This window comes from Nanorana parkeri, unplaced genomic scaffold (assembly GCF_000935625.1).
Source record: "Nanorana parkeri isolate BGI_ZX_2015 unplaced genomic scaffold, ASM93562v1 scaffold719, whole genome shotgun sequence".
Lineage (NCBI taxonomy): Eukaryota > Metazoa > Chordata > Amphibia > Anura > Dicroglossidae > Nanorana > Nanorana parkeri.
The window spans coordinates 143,102-163,827 of NW_017306987.1; the positions used below are offsets into that span (position 1 = coordinate 143,102).

The 20,726-nt window shown below is 41.2% G+C and overlaps 1 protein-coding gene across 1 annotated transcript in view; it reads left to right on the plus strand.

The window, feature by feature from the left end:
- SNAPC4 (small nuclear RNA activating complex polypeptide 4) overlaps window positions 1–20,726 on the plus strand; it is a 72,674-nt gene that overhangs the window by 29,714 nt on the left and 22,234 nt on the right. Inside the window, exons 19-23 of the mRNA XM_018564063.1 lie at window positions 1,611–1,641; window positions 1,739–1,759; window positions 3,023–3,396; window positions 4,231–5,307; window positions 5,611–5,647. Of these exons, the coding sequence (XP_018419565.1) occupies window positions 1,611–1,641; window positions 1,739–1,759; window positions 3,023–3,396; window positions 4,231–5,307; window positions 5,611–5,647 (1,540 nt within the window). The remainder of the gene's footprint in view (window positions 1–1,610; window positions 1,642–1,738; window positions 1,760–3,022; window positions 3,397–4,230; window positions 5,308–5,610; window positions 5,648–20,726) is intronic.

Below are 20,726 nucleotides of genomic sequence, written 5' to 3' on the forward strand. Positions count from 1 at the left end.
TATATATATAAATTTTTTTTTTGTCAGAACAGCTGTTTGCCTATTGAAAGATTTTCACTCATCTCCTGTTTTTAATTTCCAATTACTTACTGTTTCGGTGACAGTAGTCACCAGGACAAATTGAAAGGATGAATCTCCCCAGTGGGGACACAAACAGCAATACAGAAACAAACAACAATGATTTTCATTTATTTAAACAAATTTACAGTTATTTATTTCAAATGAAAAGAGGTAATGTAAGGGTCACAATCAATCAACGGTAGATTTACCAAAGCGATGTAATATGAATAAATCTATCCAGTCAATTTGTATCCAGTCAGGCACATAAACAACTTGGTCGTGCACAAAAAATATGTTTTAACAGCAGCACTACAAGCTAAAAGTACCAACCCTTGCGATGTCCAGTCTGAGGAATGGGGAATTAGGAATCACGAGGGGCAGGGTAGTAGGTGCAATGGGTTACTAACAGGGATGCAATTATACCAATACTAGTACTCACCCAAACGCTCCAATACCTTCCCCGATACCGGAAGGGGAATATGGAGCCGGCTTCTTGGGCAATTAGAAAGCCAGGTGACGAGTAATGACCCACCTCCCGGCTTCCTGATTGGCCGGGAAGCCGGCTTTTCAGCCAATAAGCATGGAGCTGGCTTCCCGGCCAATCAGGAAGCTGGGAGGTGGGTTATTACTCACCTTCCTGATTGGCCGGGAAGCGGGCTCGATGCTAATAGGCAGGAAGCCCGGTTTCAAGGCCAATCACAATCGAGCTGGCCAAACAACATGGAGCCGGTTTCCCGGGCAATCAAGAAGCCGAGCAGCATGTCATTACATGTCACCCGGCTTCCTGAATGCCCGGGATGGCAGCTCCATGCCAGCGGAAGCACTGGTATTGTTACTCTGTATTGGCGAGTACCGAAAGCAAAATATCGGTACTCTCACTCGGAAACCGAAAAACCGGTATCGGTGCATCTCTAGTTAGTTAAGAAATATGAAAGAGGAAAGAGTCAGCAAAATTAGGCAGAAGAGGAAAGGAAAGGTGGGGGGAGGTTAGAGAAGAAGGGCAAAAGAGGGTATAAGGTAGGTGTGGGGAAGGGTAAGATAAGGGGGGAAGGGTAAGATAAGGGGGGGAAGGGAAGAAGGCTCACTGGGAATCTCTTCCACATCTCACCAAAACCTAAAACAAGTTTTAGCTATAGATACTGTTAAAAGTAGATGGATATGTTTATTTGAATAATCAGAGTCTTTGAGCTCGTTCATAACATCGTCCTTTGTGTTTGAGGTGCAGAGGATGCAGTGACGGATGTAATTATCCTCTGGAATTTGGCTGCAGGGTTATACATATAACAAAACAACTGTTCTTCAAATGGCTGTATAGGATATTACAGTATTTGTAAAACCTGTCTCAGACATCTACATATTTCTCAGGTTCACTTCTCAGATCTGCACACCCCTGCACGCACTTCATGTGCTCAGCCACGTGCTGTGCAATCTGTTCCCAATAGCTATAGTGGAACTTCAAGCAGGATGGGAAGTCCTGCTCACATCTATGATTGTATAGCAAATGTTGTGAACCATATACCTTACATGGAGATTCTACCATTCATTCACAGATATTTCAGGGTGTGTTGGAACCCACAAAATGTAAGATTTTGATCAAAACTAAAAGGTTTATCCTTAGAATCTGATTGTGTGTGGCATATCTGTTCAATTCAACATAATAACAATACATTTGTTCTAGGTTCCAAGAACCTGATGCAAGGTAATTCTCTGTGTAGGGCTTTCAATGTTGAAAATAGCTAGCAAAGTAATGTAACTAGCAAAGTAAAAAGTGACCCCCTAACCTTAATCTAATCCTTAGGTGGATCCTACCACAGAACCCTCCGCTTATCACACCCTAAAACATACAAAGGGGAATTTATTAAACATGGAGCAAACAAACACTGGAGCAGCGGTACATGGCAGCCAAATCAGCCTCTTTCTTTCATTTTCAAATCTTAAGTGAACAAACTGAAGAGAAACGCTGATTGATTACCATGCACAGCTGCTCCAGATTGTCTGCTCCAGTTTTGATAAATTCCCCTCTTGGTGTACTGTGCTTTACTCACGCAGAGCAGATGAACAGGTTCACTTTAGGGGTGGGCCCACCAGCAGCATGTACTTGCCTTTCCTTTGCTAATTCATCGCTGTGAGCAAAGAAAGCTATCCCGTGCCTAAGGGTATGGGAAGCTTGTAAAGCTTCCTTCCCAAGTGGCAGTGCTGATGCTTGGCTCCAACATCCAGCGCTGCCACGCATAGGGAGAGTCTTAAGCCCTGTGTAAGTTGTGGAGTTTGCACAGTTTTCTCTCCTCAGTCCTGGCAGCTGAACAGAGCTGCAGTGAAGAAAAGGAAAAAAGATAAGTAAATGCAGCTTGTGGGGTGGCATTTTAAATTTGCTTCTTTTATAATGAGGATTAGATTCTGCTTTTATACTATTTCGAGGACAGTGTATGGACAATCCTACTATTCGATCCAAATAAAGTGTGACTGCAGTTAAATATGTGTAACATATGCAGCTAAAACTTAGCTTAGCTCTTTTATGTCTCTCCTGCACTAGAATTTATTACATTTCTCTTGATTTTTGTAGGACTCCATATCACCGAACACAGCATGATTTTATGTACAGTTTGATCCCTCTCCACAATTAGATAGTCGGGTGCTCTTCTTTGTCAGAATTAAGCTATTTAGGGTCACCACTTGTTTTATTAGACATTAAAATTATTTAACTTGAGAGGAGGAGGTCATTAACAGTGCCTGAAACACCTCTCTCTATTGGGAGTGGTATAAAAGTAGCAAATGCGGGTTTTAGCGATACTGAGGATTTCTCATTACCCAACCCTCATGGTGACACATATGCCCTGCAGTGGCTAGCCTTAGGCTGCAGGTATTCTTGTCTTTTTACATTCTTCAGGAAAAAAATAGAACAAAAATGCCAGTAAGACAAATATACCATTCTAATATTTGCTGTATTTTTTTTTTATTGTAGTACCATCTTTTAGTGACCAGAAACCTAAACCTGTGGTTCCCCAAATGACAACAGAAACTCCACCACCACCACAGAAACGTCGTAATTCCACACCCAAAATTCCCCGAGTTAGATCTGTCGTGCCGGCCCCTAAACTGAAAACCGTCTCTGAGTTGCTAAAAGAAAAAAGAATGGAGAAATTAAAGGCCCTCAAAGCTGCTCAACGCACCGCAGTACTGTCTGGAAATATCCTGGTTTCTCCACAAATCTTGATCCAACAGCCTGCGAACCAAGCAGTACAACCTCAGGCTATGGTGCTGCCTGTGGCTCCAACTACTTTACAGAATGGTTCTTGGTCTGTTAGGCCCTTTTCTCCTATGCCAGCCCACCAAGCTGTAACAACAAACAATGTATCTGCCAATCAGATGTCCCCAGTCAGTGGCGCACCCATTAGCAGACTACGGGCAGACCCTACAGCAAGTGTACCAGTTTCCCAAAGAACTGGTGTTCAAACAACTATTCAGAGTGGGTCATCTGGTGTGCCCCCAACATCTCAGCTGTTGCCTCCTCAAGTAACGCTCCTGCCCAGGACAGTATTCCCTTTGCCAAGCCTCAGTGCACCTCCCATGACTTTTCTGGTTACTCCTCAGGGTTTGATTTCAATTCCAACTCAAGCTTTATCATGTCTTAATTTAACCCAGCAATCAGGGAACCAGATCCCCAAAATTGTAAGCATGCCATCGAATAGCGCAGCCACTGGCACTTTTGTAACTAGTGGTAGCATCTCAAATGCACCATCAGATACTTTGCATACTACAGCCCAACTTTTGCCTGCCACCACCAGCTCTAAAACACAGCAAAGCACTATAACCTCCTCTCCCATTGTTAACTGCCTTCAAATGTCTAACACTCATTTACCAATACTTGCCCAATCGGAGACATCTAGGAAGCCATCCCAAATCTTGCCTGCTGTTACCAGCTACCTATGTCAAGATGGCACTGCAGGGACCTCTTCGGTTGGAAGTCTGTCACAGGTGGCTGGGTCTCCTTTGCCTACAATTGCCCCAACTGAAGTTTCTAAGATGCCATCTCTTGCTTTACCTACCATTACAAGTTCTTTAAGGCATGAAGACATGGCTACCACCTCTTCAATTGATAGCAGTCCGTTAGTTTCTGGCCCATGTTTGCCTATGCCTGCCCTATCTGATTCTTCAGAGGTGTCATCCCAGATTTTGCCTGCCACTACAAGTTCCTTAGGACAAGAAAACACTGAAATGAGGGCTTTGGTTGAAAGCCGATCACAGCTGGCTGGTTCTTGTTCGACAACCCTTACGCCATCCAGTGCGTCTAAGGTGACATGCAATACTTTGCCGGTTGTTTCAAGTGCTTTGAAACAGGTAAACACAGCAGCATTTTCACCGGCTGCAAGCTGGCAAAAGGAGGCAAGCCCTCATTTGCCAATATCTGCCCCATCTAAGGCATCTACGATGATATCTCAGACGTTGCCTTTTGTTACAAGCTCCTTAGGAAAGGTGGGCACTTTGGTGGCCTCATCAGTTACAAGCCAACCACAGCCAGATATCACTTGTTTGCCAAAAGCAGCCCTGGCTCAGGGGCTTCCCAACAAGGCAAGTCAGCTAAAGCTCACCCCACAAAAATATCCTATTGTTAAAATAGCCAAGCTTTTGCAGACAAATTATCCCAAAGAGTATACAGCAAATGTGACAAGTGACCCACAGAGCAGTTCTGCACCAAACAACTCTTGTCAGACCACTAACTCTGAAAGGAAGAATTTAGATGTGAAACTCATCTCTTTAGAAGAAGAGAAGATTGTGAAGGAATGGCTTCTAGGGAAGAAAGGGGTGGAAGTACAAAAGCAAAAAATTGCCATTCCTTATTTGCCCCCTTCCATCTGCACTCTCAAAACGTTTTCAAGACTTCTGTTGGAGAAAAAAACTTTGGAGCAGAATGCTTTGAAATTACTGCCATTCTCTGATGTCACAGAGGTTGGCTCAAAGCAAATGAAAGCAGCTCTCGGTGATATGGTGGAAGAGAAGCTTAAGGACAATTCGGCCTACCAGCTTATTAAACAACGTTTCCTCTCTGCATTTACCATTCCTGGGTTCCTAGCTGTCCTCCCACCAACTGCTGATAGTATAAAGCAGGACTGTGATGAGGACTTTGAGGATTTAATGGATAGTGAAACAAACATAGTTGAGGCTCCACATAAAGGAATACGTGCTGCTGTGGTTGGCAATTCAGTTGGCAACATATCTGGAGGGGCTACACCAATACTTACAGAACAGGTAGGATTAAAAGTATTTTCTACATTACCTAAAACACTTTATAGTAAAAAGAAAAGGTGCCAAGGTCTGCAGGACATATATTTTCATGGCTTCCCCCTTTTGGTGGTATTTGCCTGATTTAAAGTACTTTCCACCCTACATATCATACAGTTAATAAAATCCAGGTTCTGTTTTTATGCTATTTGTGGTACATTTGGAAACCCACATGGTTGCTTCTAATAGCCTGCTAATCCAGCTCCTCACCCTCCCTCAGCTACTTTGTTTTACACTCTAGCCCCTCTGTTATCTCTGTTACCTTAACAGCTTGAGGTATTCATTAATCACACAAAAAGAGACCCAGGTAAGCGTGCACTTGGTGCTTAGTGTCTCACAGATAGATAGAAATGATGGTGAGTGGCTGAAGAGGCAGTGTGAACACTTGCATTTTTTTCATCTATCATTAGCCTGTTTGTTTTTTGACTGGAATTGAATAGGCAATGCATGGGTTCATTTTTTGCAGCATGGGTCTTCTAATGTTCAGTCTGTAACCTCTGGTCAGAAAGTAGATGAAGCAGTGATAACTGACCATTAAATATTATTATTTGAGCCTGGTGGGCTAAGAAGAGAGATTTCCAAACTCATGTCAATCAATTTGAATTCATGCTAAAACTATAGTAGTACTGTTGTTAGGGATATACTGGTATCGGTATCGGTACCGATACTGAGCATTTATGTGAATACTCATTCTCACAAAAATGCTAAGATTCTTACCCTGATACCAGAACTTCTAGACAGAGGGAATCAGTGCCGCAAGGGAGCATGGAGCTGGCTTCCCAGCCAATCAAGAAGCCGGGTGGCAGGTCATGACCCGACTCCCAGCTTCCCGATTGGCTAGGAAGTCGGTTTCACGGTGCCTAGCGACACAGCGAGGCAGCCTGGCCGGGAAGCCAGGCTGCCTCGCAGTGTCATGAGGGATTATAAAGTCTGTGTGTTTTCCAAAGAACATCGGCTTCCCAGGCAATCAGAATGCCGATATCGGTATTCAGTATCGGCGATTAAGAGCTGCCTCGCCCAAAGTTTTGGCTAAACATATACTTTAACATGAAAAAATATATTTGATTGTAGGTGCGCTTTAAGAACATTTACATCACAATGAATTTATTGTTTTTCTAACAGGAGAGGCCGTTAAATTACAGTGCTGAAAACTTGAACAGCATTGACAACACAGAGAGGATATTAACTCGAAGAAGTATTTACTGCCGACCAGTAACCTGAAACTGCGGTATGTGAATCTTTCATAGAGCATCACACTTTGCTTTGCTGTAGATAAACAGGGAAGCTTTATATCAGATAGGCGTACATACAACAATATATTGTTTAATCTGCAATTAACTGCCTCTATCCACTTTATTAAATATTACTCTCCACATGGCTGCAGGACAGGATAAAATAAAAAAACTTTCCTAATTTACTTAGAAGCCCGAAGAAACGCACTGAGTCTGGCCAGCAGAAAATCTATTTTTTATTCATGTGTATCAAGGCTACACATTACAGTTTCCATTTAGTCTTTTTTTTTTTTTTTCCAGCAGTAGCGTACTTGTGATGGGTCACTAATTAAGAAAGTATTAAAGCAGGGCAAGTGGAACTTTCAGTAGATATGTCTCTTAGGAAAGGTTAAGATGAACTACCGTTATATTTTTATTAAACTATTATTAGTTAAAATCTCTGTTTTTTATCATCTACCCAAAATCCCCTGCAATACTGAAATTGCATTGCACATGCAACATGTTTCAGGCACTGAAAGATGCGCATGTGCTTAGGCTACTTACACAATGATGGGAGCGTTGCCACATGATGGTGTTGAATAAAAGCCCAGTGAACAGGCAGGCAACAAATAGAAACTGCTATAATGATATGGAAACAAAACTGTATATTCCCCTACTACCGGTAGCTCTGGAGGCATGTGTAAACCACGTTAATAGGATTTCTTTACCATCAAATCCTTTGCATTGAGGAACACAGCTCTGAAGGATTCTGAGATTTAGGGTTATGCTGCTGCCTCCAAGAGAAATGGACACTAGTAAAAAAAAAAATTAAAAGCCTACCACTTCAAGGACATAACCCTTCCCACCTTACACCTGCCAGTTGTATCAAGCAGTATGAATGGAAATTAGGGGAGGGAGCTGTGCACCTCTGTGGACTCCGAGAAAAGGATTTTACAGGAAGAACAAAACTCTATTTTCTCTATTGTCATTTGAGGAAGATTTCGGAGACTTAGGGACGTTCAAAAGCAGTCCAAAACAGAGGGCCAAGCACCATAAAAATTAGATGAACCAGCTCAAACACTTAAACAGCCATCTGAAGACCTTTTCTGCCAAAACTAGCATGAGAAAAGGCAGTAATGTCAAATTTATAAAACTTGGTAAACTGCAACGTGTAGGGCCAACTATGACAGAAGACCAAGTTATGGCCTTGCAATTTGTGTAACAGAAGTTAAATTTTTTTTTAAATACCCAAGAAGTACTAATTGCCCTAGAATGGGCAGTAACAAGAAAAGGCGGAACCTTGGCCCGCAACTCATAAGCTTGAATCTTCCTTGACCTTATGAATCCACTTAAAAATAGCAGAAAATGAAGACAAAGCAGAGACATTTCATTAGGATTTCAACTGGACAAAGTGAAGGTAAAACAATGTCTTCATTAAAATGAAAGACTGAAACAATCTTGGATAAAAAAAAGGAAACCTGCAGTCTTAAAACAACCTTGTCCTTATGTTTTGCATAAAACAAAACCGACAACTCGGAACCCCTTCTAGCTGATATAATAGACACAGGAAAGGCAACTTTTTTGAATAACAGAGACCAAGAAATGACTCGGTCAACAGAAATGTCCGGTGCACGCCATACAGCAACCAGGACCTTTTGATTCTTGAAAACAGCAGTGGTCCACGGATGGCGCCGTGCAAATCTAGAAATGATGGCAATTAAGATCACCAGCATTCGCAAAATGGAATAAATCCACAGGTTCTTTTTATTGTAGAACAGCGTCGCATGTATCATATAGCCTGGGCTGCCTAGCAACAAGTGAAGCTTCCTAATTTGTCAGGAATCCAGGCAGTCTTGGTAAGTGAAGCAGGTGTTTTTTAATAGAATACCAGCTTCCTAATAATTGGGGCACACATCAACGGTAAAAAAAATATATCAATACTCGATACCGGAAAAAAAAAGATATTGATGCATCCCTACTTTTTACATTGAGGTTTCCACTGACCAGCACTTAAACCAAATACCTCTGTGTATCTGAATAGAAGAAACAGACACACAAGATCACAGATGACAAGCATCATGAAACAAATCACATATGAAATGAGAAGCAATAACAACAATCAATCAATAAAATGTGGATCAACTCCAGAAGTTGCCTGTTCCATACTTAAAGATTTTGTCTAAGTAGTCAAAGTCTGGGAAATAATGACCATAGCCAATAATAGTTGAAGAGCTGAAGCAGTTAACGAATAAATGGTAAAGAAAGATTATCCAATTTTTTTTTGTCAGTGGGATCCTTAAATGAAGGGGTGTCCTCAATAGGCAAAGTCAGGACAAGAAATTGGAGGCTCTATACTGTGCTAAATGTAGAAAAAAAAGGCCGACACCTGGAACTGCATGTTCCGTGCATCAAGTGATCGGAATCGTGCCTTCCTTGGTGTAGCGATGTTAGGAAGCTGAACAAATGTTTGTTGAGCTACAAATTCACCTGCATTATCACTCTGGATTCAGTTTCTAAACTGTAATCAGTCTTTTGCTTCCTTGGAGCAATCCTAAACCGCATTGACCACAGGCAGATATTGCAGCCAACATTTTTATTACATGCTAGTAGCAATTTTGTGGAGTTTTCAGCAATCATCTGCACAGGAAAAATTCACAATCATGTGAAAATCCATTGTTCTATATTAGACATCTGTTCACACCATATTGGAAAAAAACATTTTTTATAGTCAAATAAAAAGTTGCATCATACATGACAGCCTATCAGACATCTGGTTTATGTGGGACAGACAAATATATACTTTCAATTTCTGTCAATGAGATCTAGTATCTTCCCCTGCAGGTTTACTTGGGTATGTCAGTTTGATTTTTATTCTTGACAAGGCTGTTGCTTAGTTTTCTAGTCTTACTTTGTACAATTTAAGCGCTTAATATCCTTTTAATTTGCTCTTTTTTAGGAAAACAAAAAAAAGAAGGCTTTGTATGGATCAGGCATTCTGCAGACCCAGTGGGCTGGACAATTCACCATCACTTTGGAGCTCCGTTCACTGGCTTTTTAACTCTCTATTTCCACTGGAGTGCAGTCTGTTGGCTAAAGCTTAATCCCTAGATACTTTTGACATTTACCTGGGCGTTTAGCCATATTGTGGTTAAACTAGGTCCAAGTCTGTCACCTTTTCAATTTTAAAGGAGGCAAGTACATCACGGGCACATGCCATTGAAGGTAACTGAATTGAGTACTGTCCTTGGAAAATGAGAGTTTAGGTGCTGCAAGCAGTGAGGACTGTATGGATAACCATGCCTAATTTTCGCCTTAATATTGGCTGCCAAGTAACTACTGCCTACAAAGTTAAGCACATCAGTATAATTGTAGCTCCTGATAAACTGTGGCATTGGACCAATGCACACTTCTGATGGTACTTAAAGGAAGCTAAGAATGAGGGAACATTTAAACTGCCATCACTGATCTGAACCGAGTCACTAACCTGGAAAAAGTATGCAAAAGAGTAAATTGGAGTCATACTGAATTTTCTGACCCACATACTTGTACTGGATCACTATCTCAGAAAATACTAAAGAGAATCGATAAGCTTGTCAACCAGGAAACCAGCATTGTTAGAAGAAACAGTCTGCGTATTTCCCTGTGTACAGGTTTACACTCAACACATTATGTTTATAAATTTTGTTTACCATTCACATGTTATTTTTGTGTTTTCTTAATGTGTATTATATTTTGTTAATGGTTTACTTTATTTATATCAGTTCCATTACGTTTAAATGGTGTTATAGGTGAACGGAAGGAACCGCTTTTAGGAGTTTGTTACAAAAATATTCAACTCTCTGGTTCCTGGTAAAATTGCCTATGGAAACTGGTACAAGTTCTTGGCAAGTCTCTGTAGTGCAGCTGCCACAATGCGCCTCATGGTTACTGAAGTGAAACTGGCACTTTCAGGTAGTATAAAAAGCAGACCATAACTCGGTAAGGAAGAGGGCAAGTGAGAAATTTGCACCATGGGAAAAAAGATAATCAAGGGCAGCTCTCTACTAGAAAGCAAAGGACATTTGCTGCTGGCTTTAGGTAAACTGAAATGAATGCAAAACATATTATTTTTTTTTTTTTTTTTTACTACTGAAAATGAAGGGCTTCTTTGACTGAAACATAGAGGATCACCAGTCACAGTTATCTTCTTTTAAGTTGCTCTCACGTTTTAGTCTAATTCTACAATCTTTTTTAGATCTTTTGATAAAATGTGTAGTGCAAGGGCCTGCATCACATTACATGGCCTTACTAAAGGTGATTGAACAAATAAACTGCAACGTGTAGGGCCAACTATGGCTGTGATGGCAGGTCTGCCCACTTAAGAAATCAGGATGGTAGTCCATACCCCTGCAACCTGTCAACCAAGCTGATATAGCCTGAATGGCGCATCAAGACCTATGAGGTAACCCAGATGGCTAAGGTAAAGAGCATTGTGGGTAATACATACAGCATATTTATGCAAATGCTTCCCATGCCACAGTGTACCCATTAAATAACTAAATGCATGTATTTATTATGGAATGTTCTCCTCAAAGCAAGCCAATCAGCTTTATTTTATTTTTTTTAAATATACGTTTTTCCTAAGAGCAGAAACAAGGTACCCACTATTGCCATAGCCAGAAAAGCCTTGTGTGCCCCTCCCTGATCCTGTTTTTACTCTTACTAAGGACTTGATTTTCCAAACTGTGGCCTTTATCGTCTCCTTGTGCTAAGCCCCGTTCATTCACCATCCATGGAGGGTCCTTCTTTGGCATTTTCATTGGATTATGGGAAAGCAAATAGATCAAGTCTGGCTCTAGTGGGTGGAGCCTACCCAAAAAGTCAATAAAGTTGATAGCAAGCACCCTGTAGCAGTCACAGGCAGGTACTCTTAACAGACTTCGAAACTGAGTTCTTGTAACAAAAAGAACTAAGAAGGAATAGCTCCACCTGCTATATACATAATCTATAATTTTAAGGACTAGTCTTCATGCTTAGTTTACCGGACAAGGAAAGGTGTAAATGTATTTCTTTAAGTGACACTGCTTCTGTTAATAATGTTAATATTTTCATATGTTTAATGTTCAGTTTTCAGACAGGCTCTGCAAGGAAGAATTCTGCAGCACTGGCCCTACTAGCAAATTACTTTTTGTTTTTTGTACCTGGAAGTTGCACAGCTGTTTTGATTAAAGTGCTGATCTATTGTCTCAGTTACACCATCCCTGTTGTCTGGTCCTTCCTTCTTCTTTTCCTTCCCTATTTTTCTTCAGCTTGAGTCACTAGAGCAGCAGGAAGCTGATTACATACATAGAAAGATGACTCTGCTGATGATTTTTAAATCAATAGTTTTTATTGTTTTTTCTCTTTCAACACAGTTAAACAATCAAGTATAGCGGAAGTTTACAGACATAAATGTAACACAGTATGGGATTCATGTGCTCTCGACACGAGTTACATAATGAATACTGCTGCTTAGGAGATTATTGCTAACAATAACAATGCGTAACGGCAATCAGTATGCTGAAGTAGCAGGTCTTTACTCCAGTGCAATTAAATAACCTCTTGTATCTTGAATCCAACAAACGTAAGGATAAATGGGCAAAAAACAAACAAAAAGAGGACATAACAGACCCGGGCCCTCTACCATCCCAACCAGGGGAAGGGCATAGGAGGGCCAAGGAAAGAATAAGAGCAGGATAGGAAGTAAGGCAGAGTAGGGAAGTAGAGGTGAGAGTAAGGTAGAGTAGAAGCGGTCAATTCCTGGTATATAGGTAGGGGAGTGTTTGTCTGCTCCCCAACTTCAGAGTGTCAGCAGACGAGCGCCCAAGGAGTGTGTTTGTAGATATTGGATCCATGGGTCCCAAGTCTGTTCAAAGCGCAGGACTTTATTGGTCAACCGTGCCGTGAGACATTCGTTATTGAAGAAACATTAGAGTCTGCGCTTTACTTTGCCAAGATTTCGCCACTGTCTGTTTAGCTGCGGTAAGGCCATGTAGTAAAAATTTGTGTTGTTTGTGTGAGTTCCTTGGGGGGCAGATTGAGTAGAGCGACCCTTGGGTCCAGTGTTAGTGTGAGAGCCAAAATAGAAGAAAGAAAAGTACAAACTCGGGCCCAAAAAGTCTGTACTAAGGGGCATTGCCACCATACATGCATGTAGGATCCCACTTCTCCACATCCGACGGAGGCACATGCCATCGTACCCCGGAACAAATGACCAGAGTCTGCTAGGTACCAAGTACCACTGATAAAGAAGTTTGTAGTTGGTCTCCAGTGCCTGCATGTTCTGAGAGTCAGATTTAGTCACCTCCCAGATAGTTTTCCAGCATTCCATATCTATGGGGCTCCCAAGATCTTTCTCCCAAGCCAACATGTATTTATGTTGGGGAGGGAGGCGCATATGGTTAATGGGTGCAGGTTCGTTCAAATGAGGTGAATGTGGGACCTGTGGGAATACAGGTACTTGGGTGGAAATGAAGTGCGAAATAGTTCTGTGGCTGGCAATTTATATGACTCTTGTAGTTGTTGAAAAGTTTTTGGGCCCACAGAACTATATAGTTTGTGTAGGTTAGTCACATCTCCAGACAACCAGTAGCGGAATGCGAGTGGGGAATCACAGCCAGGGGGGAATGCTGGGTTTTTTAGGAATGAGAGGAGTGGGCGATGCAGAGACATCAAGCAACTAGAATATTTGTGTGCATCCCAAAGGCGTAGGGAGTGGCCTGTAATCGGGTTTGATAAAGATGGCCTTACACCTTACAATTATCTGCCGATTTTCTGTGGTCAGATGGAAAAGGTGCAACAGATTCCTCCATCTACACTTAACTGTGTGGATGGAGTAATCTTCACCTGGGCCAATCTGTTGCACCTTTTCCATCTGACCACAGAAAATCTGCAGATAATTGCAAGGTGTATGGGCACCTTTTAGTGTGATCTATCTTTGGGAAGGAGCCAAAGAATATTATTAATAGTCAACGGGTCACAGTCAACCGCTTCCAGGGAGACCCACAACGGAGGGTCTTTGGTAGCGTGGTATTTAGGTAACACAGCAAGTTGACTGCTGATAATTTTTACTTGTGAGGTTGCTGGAAAGGAACCACACTATTATCAAAGTAAAATCAAATCCCTGGCTTACTCAGACTGCTCATTACTCAACATTCCTGATTTGTGGATTAAGTACAGATTACAAAGATTTTGTCCCTGGTGGCTCTTTACAGATCAATTTAGTGAACGTCTATTGCTATTTAATAAGCGTTGCAGCTTTGCTAAAACGTGCTCAGTTTAGTTTATATAATCTAGTGCAGCCATTGTTGAAAGGAAGCTGCATTTGAATGTCCTGATTATTTAAAAAAATAGCTGGCTACAGGTAGAAATGAAAAGAAAATATTTGATAACATTAAAGTTTATCTAAAGCCCTATTTGTTTTTAGTTTTTGGATGGATGTCCCAGAGACACAACAAAAAAAAGAGACCTCAAGGGGCGAAAAATCCCCTTTTGGGTCAGTTGTCACTAGACTATGTGTTCCCATTGGAAGACTTCAAATCATTTTATGTTCTAGTGACAACTGTACATTTTGTTTAAAAAAAATGTTTTACTATCTGTCACAGTAACAATGGTCATTGTAGGAGCAGATATGGTGAATTCACCAGTGGAGAAACTAAAAGCAATATAAACCTAACATCCAAAAATAAAAATGAAAAATACCTTTTTAGATGCACTTTAAATTGCAAAATGCCCTGCGTGGCAGTATAATTTAATAAAATGGTGGGAGGAGAAAAGCACCAAGTGCAACATGCAGTAGACATAGTAACCAATCAGAACCCATCATTCTGAGCTGTATTCACGAGGTAATGGTAAATTCTGATTGGTTGCTGTGGGTTAATGGACTTTGCGCGTAGTAGGTTAGACTGCCATTGCTGTCCTCTCCTGAAATTGCTACTTATCTGGTTGTCATGCGTTAATACTGTAGGTCACTGATCTAGAACAAGTATACCAATAAGGGCTTCTGACTTTCACAATCTGCATACTTGTTCTGGGGCAGTTACAAATAAACTACTGAAGCCTGAGAATCAACTGGCATTTCAAGAGGAGGTCAGCAACAGCAGATACCATATTCCTCTTATGAAAGGGTTACTTCAATTCTGGGAGCATGTTTTAAAATAAAGAGCTAAATTCTGAGTACAACCAGAACCCAAACCTGAATCCCTTTTAAAATGGTGAGTTTGCCTAACTCCTATGCTAGACAGCGCGGTTCATTTAGGAGTAGAGCAACAAAGGCCCTAATACCTCTTGGAAGGTGACTTTTCTTTTTTTCTTAACCCGGTTTATACCTACCGGGGTTTGACTTACAGACGATGGGTGGTCACAAACGAGGGCAAACATTTAACCTGACACAAGTGGTTTTAAAGTGATATTAAAGTCAAAATGTTTCTAGGCTGTTTCAAATGCTGATGAAATCACTTACAATGGATGCTGCTTCTTGTTTTTTTAAAGTTTTAGTCTCCTGCATAATCAGCTGGTCCCCTGAGCTCTGGCCCTGATGTCTTGTTTTAGGGTGTCTCCGTTCCCTTGCAGGGTCCTAAGGAGCCACCCTTGTGTGTGCTAGTAAGCTGTGTGTCCACAAAAACACCAAAGCAAGCCACTTCCCTTCTTTTTTTCTGCTCCTCCCTTAACAAACTAGCACATAGACAGATACTGGAGACTGTGCTCTGTCCCTTGTGACCTTGTACTGGAAAGAAGATTCAGGGAATCCGAGCTGAGAGAGTTGGAGCCAGCTGTTCAGAAACATGATGACCATAAGTGCTTGGGCAAAAAGATAAAAAATAATAATTTGCTGGGCAGTGTATATTTGTTTGATCTGAATTCATTATTTTAGGGGAAAAGTGAGAGTTTAACCCCTTCATGACTGACGACGTACATTGTACGTCGCCAGCATCGGGGCTGTTTAAACAGACTCCCGGCAGGACTCTGTTTAAACTTCAAAAGCCGACTATCAGCTTTATAATAGAAGCGATTCTGGCGACTCAGCTGACGCTAAACACGCGATGAACGCGCTACACATGTTGGGTAACGCTGCGCACGCCGGAGTGAGAGCAATAATTCTAGGGCCAGTATTTTTGGGTATCTCTATGATGACCTGTGGCGGCTTTTAAAGCGTTGTCTATGGACTTTGTGGGGTACTGAAGTTTGTTGCAATTGCACACAATTTTTAACGTGGGCATGTTGGGTTTCTATTTACTTGTTGTAACCTCATCTTTTATATTTTATTTTTTAAAAATGGGTATTTTATTGTGTTTTGGGGCATTAAAGTACATTTTTTTACTACATTTTGGGGTTTGATAAGGAGTTGAGCTAATATTGTGCAACATAAAAATTTGCAACTGCAGCCATTTTATTCTATAGGGTCTTGGCTTCCAGAATATATTTAATATTTGGGGGTTTTAAGTAATTTTCAGGCCTAAAATGTGGAATATAACATGGGTGCAAAAAATGAAGAAAAAAAAGGCCTCAGTCATTAAGGGGTTACTACTACTTTAAGCAATAGGGCCACTGTAAAAGGTATATTTCTTTTTACAGAAAGGTCATAGTTTTTGTAAAATGCTGTGTGGCCATTGTCATTACAAATTATGCTCCTATTCCCTCCATTTTTATCTTTGTAGGTTTTAGTTGTGCAGGGATAAGCCCATGTGGGCATATATGAAGAGGTCAGCAAAGGTTTTTCTGTGACAGAAAGCACAGCAGGTTGGACCTGCAGAACAGGTGAGGAGAGGATTTTTTTGTCATCATGTGAGTAAGTGATAAACACATGAGCAATACAACTTATCTTACCTGTCATTACTGTTCAATTTTTTCTATATACACAACATTGTTTAATTGCACCTTATAAAATCTAATCTAGAAAACCTCAAATTTAGCACAATTTGCAAAGCATTAAGCAAACTTTTAATCAATTTTGCTGAATACCTGAACATACTTTATCAGGCTAGGAATGTAGTTTTAAACAAGCTGTTGGCAAGCTTTAATCACTATTGATTACCGTTTCAGTTGATGCCTGCTAAAAGCTTGCTTATACTGTAGCTATAGCCATCTCTCAAATTATGATTTGTAGTAGCTTGTTAAATGTTTTGCAAACACCTGCTAATTCAGTGATTGTGCAGCACAACTGACAAGGGCTTGAATATGGCTGCCCCCATGTACATACAGTATGTAGCTGCATAATTTACATAGGTGCAAGGTTTTTAAAATACTGCACACTAAATGAATAATGCAGACTAGGTTCCTCACTTTCAAATGTATATTTAAAAAACAGACCAATGCCAGTATAGCATTCTCTCGGGCTGACTATAAATTCACTTTAAATTAAATGTGCACCCTTATTTATTTAACTTTAAGCTTAAATAAAGGAGTTGTCCAGGCTTTAGCAATAGTCTGCTTAGTCACCGTGGAAATGAATGTCAAGTGTTTAAATTGGAACAAAATTATCTCCTTTGGCTTTTCTTTTGTGAAGGCCCTATTTACACCAGATGCGTTGGCTTGTGTTTTTTAACGCATGCCAACACAAGGACATCTGAAAATGAAGGAGTGTGAATGGAAGCAGTTCACACCAGTGCGTTGCACTGATGTGAGTTGCCCTGTGCTGAAAAAAAAGTAAAGCATGATCTACATTTTTGCAACAAAATCTGCGTACATCAACTCAAGGCAAAACCCACACCCTTCATAGCTTATTGTAAAATTTAAATGCAAAAACACAATACATGTCAACATTTATTGCCAATGCAAGTGAACACACTTGCGTTGAGTCACATCCAGCACACACATTGCGGTGTGAATACACCCTTAGAGGCACCTGAAATTCCTGGAAATAGATTTCCTAAGACAATGGATATAATTTGCTATAGTTTGAGCCACAGCATTGCCACCAGATATGCAAGAATGTGCCTGGGTCTAAATATCACAAAAGCATTGAGGAGAGAACCCTGGAATAAATCCCGCTAATTTACTTTGGCAAACTGAAGTAATTTTGTCCTTTCAAAGCAGGAAGTGAATGCTCTGTAAGTGTAAGTATTTAAAAATCACAGCATTTTACACCTGACATGTCTATATTATTATTAATCATCATACATAGAGGGATGCATTGGTAGAATTTGAAGGTCCGCTTTAATCATTCTAGCCTTTACTTCTCAATGTATAAGTCATAATAAAGAAATAGGCAACAACAAATATTATAGAGTATAGATGTTTAGTGAGTTTGTGAATCAAAAATTGCATTAACAAAATTCCTGGTCATGTTCTTATACTCATCTGAAACTAGGATGGTAATCCAGGTGTCCCAAATATTATAACATTTTTCATACTGGTCCTTAAGTTGGTGTGCCCATTTTTTAGCTTCCATTGTGTAACAGGATCGTTAAAAGTTAATTTGTTAACTGCTGCAGAGTCACTTTCTGTATGAATTAATTAATTTATTTCAGGTATTTATATAGCGCCGACAATTTGTGCATTACTTTACATAGTTGCACATTCACATCAGTCCCTACCCTCAAGGAGCTTACAATCTCTAATTCCTTTATGACTTTCCAGAAAGGAAGAATTATAGGGCAAGTCCACCAGTGTGCAGATGTGTGCCTATCTGACCACAGCTCCTCCAACACTGATCAGAGTAATTAGGGTAAATTCGTTTTGGTGGCACTCGGATCCTATACCACCTGCAAAAGCGTTTAAAACAGGTTTCTGGGGATTTCAGGACTTTTGGGATAGGAGGAGCACTTTATATTTTTGGGTATCTGAAAGTGTTGTCCTCCGTTCCCTTTCCCAAGCCTTCAGATCATTTGGATCCCGGAGACTCCTTATGGAGCAATAGCCTATACAAAGTGGGTACTTATTTGGCTGTAGACTGTTTTACCAACAATTTATTTCAAACTTGGTCAGTATGTCTTAGGATCTCAGCTTAGTACCCATTCCTGGGAAAAGGTCTGCCAATTGAATAGACCTCCAGCATCCATTGGGAAGGATCCCCATTCTTCCCTGAGTGTGGACACGATTTAAATGTATCACCAAACACCTGGTGTCTCCTTGCTCACCCCACTACCCAAAAAAGGGCCATGGATGCAAATATGGAGAAAGCACCGGGTAGTGTCAGGAGGGTCCTGCTCTTTCAAGTTATTTTGTATAATATGCAAATGTGGGAAACATTTGTTAGGAAATGGGGTTAATTATTTGTTAACTTGATACCCAGGCATGTGCGAGCATGTTGCTGCCATTTAAAGGGGAAAGTAGATGAAGGAATTTAAGCGCCACACCAATAATATAGTCCAGGTACAACTTTATTCCATTAGGATCAGTGGACATTCAAGTAGAGTAGGCAACACTATTGCGGGGTGCAAAACACATCCCTTCATCAAGGCTTGATGAGAGAAATCATATATGTAGACTATAATCCCTGCATCTTGAAAGTTGTATTGCATTGTGTTCGGGGCATAAATAGTTGCCAGGGTGTATTACTGATTCAGGGTGCTTGCGGATCACTATAGCGACTTCCTTGGATTTTCTCCTATGGGAATACTCAAGAACCACTGGTTAAACTTGTTGGTGGGAAGTTTAGGAACCAGTGAATGTGTGAAATGCATTTCCTGGAACATAAGAATTGTGGGTCTGTGTTGCTTGAACACTGTCCATAATCTTGTTAGGAAAGCAAAGCTCTCTTACATCATAGGACGTAAAAGGGTAATGCAAACATGTGAAGAAGATAACACTCTTGACATGGACAAACCACTAAAAATTAAGAGTAATAACATAACATAGCATATCTAGCTAACACACTAGATAGACAGGCTGCCACCATGGATGAGGAACGTTTATCCACAGAAACGGCACCCTTAGCATCAGGAGGTCACAGCACCCACATACTCCTAAGATGCAAGTGCAAAATGGAAGTGTGTGCAGAACCTCAATAGGGGAAATGGCAAGTCCAAATGTACTGTAACTTCTCCTCTCCCAACTCTTCTCGTGGGGCAGGGGAATGAGCAATCAATGAAAGATTGCATCCATGAGTCTGCAAAAGTTAGGGGCAATCTGCATAACCTGTATAGTCAGTGGCGGACCTAAGGAACAAAGGGCCCTGGTGCAAGATTTTTTTTGCCCCCCCCCCCTATATAGTGTCTGAGTAAGTGTAAAGCACAAAATGGGATTGATGAGTCACTTTTGATATGTTAAAGGAGAACTATGGGGTCAGTGTTTTTCCCCATAGTTCTCCTTAGGGTATACTGAGACGCACCAGCCGGAGCGGATACCAACGTAGATGACGGGATCCGCCCAGCTGCATGAGTGACAGCTGGCTCTGCCTATCTAGAGGCAGAGCCAGCTGTACCCGCCCCCTCCCCCGTCCGTTCCGCCAGTCAACGCTGGCAGATCGGAGAGGGGAACCCAGCTCTCCCCCTGTCACGGCAGAGAGCCGTGACAGGATCGAGAGGTGAGCGAACCTGGTATGTGTTCGCTCACCTCCCGATCTACTGAGCCGACCTGTGACAGTCTCATTGTCACAGGTCGGCTAGAACTATGAGGTGAGTGGAAATCACTCATTTGATAGTTCTCCTTTAATGGTGGAAGCAAGGCCTTAGAGAACAATGGATATCTGGGTTCAATGGTTGGGTACCGACCCATGTAAACCCAAACAGTGGCTTGGCACAACTCAAACAGTCACCCACTTCCTTCCAAACTCACCATCCACAAAGCCTATCAGTCTGTAACAATAATAAGCTGATGTACTATCCAGGTTCAGTACTAAAAAGGAGAAAACCAACAGTAAAGGAAGGTTTTACCTTGCTGGACACTGTGTGTCAAACTATTAATGAGGACCCCCTTAGAGGTTTTCAAGCCTCCTGGCAGATCTATGGCTTCCATTGTGCCTGGTCACCCGTATCCCGTCCTCTGCATGTGTAAATTCCAAGGGGCCTTTCTTTGATCTCTTCTCAGAAATACATATTGATGGTAGGTTAAAAGTAGTAAGGAGCATCTCCAAATGTCCCATTTGTTTTTGGCAAGTAGCCTAAAGGGATAGCCCCATGCGTGCATAATACTCGACTTCCTGAAGAGATCCAGTAGAGGGCACAGAAACATTCATAACATTAAATTGCAGCGAGAGAGGTATTGGGGGGGGGGGGG